Source organism: Myotis brandtii, unplaced genomic scaffold, assembly GCF_000412655.1.
Source record: "Myotis brandtii unplaced genomic scaffold, ASM41265v1 scaffold421, whole genome shotgun sequence".
Lineage (NCBI taxonomy): Eukaryota > Metazoa > Chordata > Mammalia > Chiroptera > Vespertilionidae > Myotis > Myotis brandtii.
In genome coordinates, this window is record NW_005366140.1 from 1,947,321 (window position 1) to 1,952,115 (window position 4,795).

At 55.4% G+C, this 4,795-nt stretch overlaps 1 protein-coding gene across 4 annotated transcripts in view; it reads right to left on the reverse strand.

Moving 5' to 3' along the window:
• Nucleotides 1–4,795, reverse strand: part of PGPEP1 (pyroglutamyl-peptidase I) — a 15,242-nt gene that overhangs the window by 9,721 nt on the left and 726 nt on the right. For 3 of the 4 annotated variants that reach the window (XM_005873859.2, XM_005873856.2, XM_005873857.1), the window contains exons 1-2: nucleotides 4,605–4,773; nucleotides 2,991–3,043 (exon numbers count right to left, since the gene is read on the reverse strand). In XM_005873859.2, the coding sequence (XP_005873921.1) occupies nucleotides 2,991–3,043; nucleotides 4,605–4,746 (195 nt within the window). In that variant the 5' untranslated portion in view covers nucleotides 4,747–4,773. Of the gene's footprint in view, nucleotides 1–2,990; nucleotides 3,044–4,604; nucleotides 4,774–4,795 lie in introns of those variants that run through there. The other variant, XM_005873858.2, reaches the window with a different exon arrangement.

Sequence of the window (4,795 nt, forward strand, 5' to 3'; positions counted from 1 at the left end):
TTATGGTTGGGGGTCACCACAACATGAGGAACTGTATTAAAGGGTCGCGGCATTAGGAAGGTTGAGAACCACTGCTCTAGGTGGACGGCAATGGAGCTTTGGAGATGTGGGCATGAACACTTTTCTCCGAAGTGAGGCAGATACTGCACATCAGTACCTGTCGTTCTATGCAAATTATCCTCCAATTTTAAAAAGGGTAACGGAGGTCAAAGAGCAGCTATTAAGTTCCTCTGAAGTTATGAGAGGTGGGCGGCCAGTAATCTCGGGCAATTCTTTGCTTCTAAACACTTTCTGTTCCAACAGGGCCCACTGGTTCTCCTGGGGGGCTGGCAGCACACCCCCAGTCCCACAACAATTCGCAGTGAGTGCCGAGCACCTCCGTGAAGGGAAGGGAACGGCCGGGTGTCCCAGACGGAGCATTGTCTATACCCCGTCTACCTGACAAGACTCCACCGCTCGGACGCGTCTGACCGATTCCCTTGACCCCACAACAAAGACCCTCTTTGTTCCCTGCTTAATAGCCTTAGCAGGTCTGTCTAGACGCGCTGTGGCAGTCATTGTCCTGTGATGTCACCGGGACTGTGACCCGGCTCCTCCTTGCTGCTCAGGCAGGGAGGGCTCCAGACGGCCCCAAGCCAGGGGTCCCGGCCCTTGACACCTACACCTGCCTGGGCCTCCGAGGAAGAGACATGCAGCTGGTGCCCTGGCCGCCGGGGAGAGACGGGGCGCATGAAAATCCACCTCCCCTGCAAGAGGTGCTGAGGAGCCCCATCCTGGGGGAAGACCAAAGTGTGGGGTCACCCCTCAGTCCCCAGAACTCCCACCTCCTGCTGTGGGTGGTGAGGTTCACCTAAGGCTGAAGAAGGAAGGTCACATGAAAGAAGGGGAGCAAAAGACAGAGGAAAATGGGGTAGGAAAGGAAGAGAGACAGAGACTTGCAGGGAGGCCAAGAGAAATAGAAAAACAAAGAGAAGCAGAGATGGAGAGAGATGTAAAGAGAGGGGGAGAGACAGAAAGACAGGCCCACAGAGAGGCCAAGAGAAACTGCAAGAGGCAGAGGGCGGGGAGAGAGGTACAGGTATAAAGAAAGAAAGATGAAGAGAGAAGAGGAGAGACAGGCAGGGAGAGAAGTCAGCTGGTCCCGAGAGGGAAGGGGGTGCCTTCTCCAGATGGCAACTTGGGCTTCTGAAAAATCAGTTGGGACAGAAAGTGTCGCCGCCCACTCTGTAGCCAAGCCCCCATCTTCAGCCTCAGGTGACAGACAACTAACTGTTCCTGCAACCCGAGTCTGGACCACCCCAAGGCCCATTTCCTCGAGGTACTGACTGGAACTATCCAACAGCTGCACTCTTCCCACGGGCACCTCTTTTCTCCAGGGCAACTACGAGTACCCACGCGAGCGCCAAGCAACCCCTAGGTGGATCGTGCAGACAAGTGGGGACAAGCACAGCAAGCGGCGTTCTAGCCCAGGCAAGACGCACGTGGTGGCAATAAAGGCAGCAGAGAGGTTTGCATCTTGGGGAGGCGGGTAGCTGAGAGGGGCAGACGGGGCTGGAACGGTCTAAACCTTGATCCAGACGCAGGTGACGTACAGGTGCACGTGCTAATATTCCATGGAGTTATACGAGTGTGGGTACTCAGAGGTTATCTGTACCACTCCAGTTTAAAAAAAAAAAAAAAAAAACACAACAGAGAAACGATCGGATCTGGGCAGGCTGGTGTCTTTTTAGCTGGGGAATAGTGGACAATCTCTTCTTGTTTCATGAACTTGAGGAAGAAAACGGGAAGTCTTCCAGAGACCACGTCTGGAGAGATGAGCAACAGAAACAGAAGGTGTATTTCCCCTCAGGCAGCAGCCTGAAAAGCAGCCATCCTCCCACCCCCCTCCAAGTCCCAAAGCTGGGAGGGGGGATTTCCAAAGATTGTTTAATTGATTTTTCTCCTATTTAGATGCAGATGATCATGTCTGGGGCCCAGGAATCCAGACACACGGCTTTGTGTCCACTCAGCCCCGTGAAGGCTCCGGTCTGAAACTCGCACAAAGCCAGACACACAAGTCTTCAGAAACACGCTGTTTCCTTTTTGTCTGGGGCTCCAGGGAGCGGGTGCTCTGAGCAAGGGCTCGGACATGCTCCCATCTGCAGGGTCCCGGGGACCCCGTCCCTGGGTGATAATTTTTTTAAAAGGTGCTAAGATTTTTGAGGTCTGGAGTAGGGGTGATAAAAAAGGTGGGGGTGCTCCAATTAGGGGTTGACCCATCAAAGTTTCAACTTGAAATTTTCTCCAAATTCAGGGCTCTGGAGTGGAAAGCACGCAATGCTTTAAATCAAGCAGCTAATGGGCTAGGATTAACGAGTTTGGCTCCGGTCTCTGCAGATCTGATTTATATAAGGAGAAAACATTTCTCTCTTTCTCTCTGCCCATTGTTTCCTAGTCTGTCCCTCCAAATGCCCCCTCTGACAAAGAAACTGGAAGGCTCACTGGTTGACACCCTGCTCAGGACAGCAGGAAAGACGCCCCCACCCCCAATATACACAGCTTTCTCTTCCCTCAGCTGCAAGGAGGTACCACCCCCCAAGGCTAACACATCCCCCAATATCCCTGCCTGGTCCCCCCAAAACACGGCTGGGGCGTGGGGCACTTCTGAGGCAATGCCATTCCAGTTTCCTGGCTGTCTGGCTTCAGATAATTCTCTCCGGGCCTCAGTTTCCTCATCTGTAAAGTGGGTGCAGGAATAACTGCTCGGAACCATGCAGTTATGAGGGAAATTCGGAGTGCTGGGCTGCAGCGAACACCTGGCCCAGAGCAGCGCTCAACACACGTACGCTACAGCGGCTGCCAGCTGGGAAGATGTGTACATCAGACTGAAATATTTCATAGGAAGCGTCACAGGAATGTTCTCATTGTAGATTCCTCCTTTCTTTGGTGCCAGATGTTGCCAGGGGGAGCCCAGCCCCAAGAATGATGCCTACCCTTCATATCCGAGTTACCTGGACTGCAATCCAGCTGGCGTTCACGGTGTGCTCCCCAAAAGGACCAAACCCTAAAAAAACAAAACAGTAAAAGCAGCATGTCACCGCAGAGTGGCCCTTCTTAGTCTGCCGGGGTCAGGCTGTTGCCTCCACCCAGAACAGAGCAGGGAGCTGCAGGAGCAGCTGCCACCTGGGGCAATGTCAGGGTGGGGGGGGGTGGGCGGGGCTGTCCTGAGTTCTGGGGCACACCCAGTGGAGCTTCAGAGCCGCCCCCGACACACTTGTCTGCTCTTAATGGAAGCTGTGTGTTCTTTTCTGTCCTTACTTTCATGTGACTCCCATGCCCGGCGAAAGGCCAGTGGCCTCCCTTTGCTCTGGAAAAGGCTGGTCTTGCTCTCTTCTCAACTTCCTCCCCTGTCCTTGACCCAATGTACATTTTATCACTGTCTTCCTGCGAGGCCTCTCCCTGATTCTGGAAAAGCAGGGGGCCGTAGGCACTCTGTGAGTTACCACTGGATGTGGCTCAGTTGGCTGGTGTCGCCCCGAGTACCCAAAGGTTGCAGGTTCAATTCCCTATCCGGGCACGTAACCAGGTTCAATCGATATTTCGCTCTGAGATTGATGTTTCGCTCTCTCCCTCTCCCTTCCTCTCTAAGAAATCTTAAAAAAAAGAAAGAAAGAACAAAACGGCCCTTAAGGGATGCATGTGGGTGTCTCCCAGGCCAGGCTGCCCAGACACCACCCCACCACCCTCCTCCCCACTTGCTCATACTCCAGCCCCGTTTACACACCAAGACCGGGAAACGTGCTAAGTGCTCTGGTGCACTGGCATTCAGCTTCACTGCGTCCCTTTCCAAGAAAGGGTGTCCTTGGGCCCATTTTACAGGAGCCAGACTGAGGCCCAGAACGGTGAAGCCAGCTGCCCAAAGTCACACAGTGAAAAGGTGGAAGAGCCGAAGAGCTGGGATTCAGACACAGACCCGTGAATCCGTGGCTTCCCTCTTCTCATTACCCTGTCACCTGCCTAAAATACCAAGCGTCTCCACGGGAGGCTGCCCTGGAAGCCTGGTCACTCCAGTTGGGCCAAGGGTCCCTAACGGTGTCATGGCCTTGGAACAGCTGGACCCCTCCCCCAAGCTGAGTCAGGACCTCTCCACGCCCTCCCCGCTCTGGCAAGAACTGAGAAGTCCCAGCTCAGCCACTGACAAACAGGGTGACCTCTGTGACCCTCAGGTCCCCCTCTGCAAAACAGAGACAGGTGAGATGTCATGAGCTCCAGCAAGGACAATGCCCAGTCTGGTGGCTGCCTGCACAGCCAGTCGGCAACAGAGCAACAAATAAGCCGCCAGAGGACGCTGCCGGGGGCGGGACCCTCTCCCAGTCACGCACACCTGTTAGTCAGGTGCGTGGCTTCTCCCATCCTCCCGGGAAGTCCAGGGCTAGACCCACCCTCCCAGGCCACCTGTGTGAACCTCAGCTGGACTTCCCACGGGGACCCGCCAGAAGGCGAGTCAAAATGACTCCCCAGTCACACGCCCGGCGGAAGTGGACGCCCACGTGGTCCCGAGGCGAGAATCCTCCAGGAGGAACAGTTATTTTGGGGGAGTTGGTGACAGCGGGGCCCAGGCTCACCCACAAACAGCCCGGGTGGAGAAGATTTTGTCCAAGACGGTGCCTGGGACCTGAGCTCCACCCAGCCTGCCTCGGGGGTGGGGGTGGGGGGAGCGGTCCCTTCGCGCGGGACGCGGGGAGCAGGGGCTCGCACACGGTTCATCTGTCACCGGGCGCTTCCTGCCCACGGATCGGCCTTTGTCCCTCGGGGC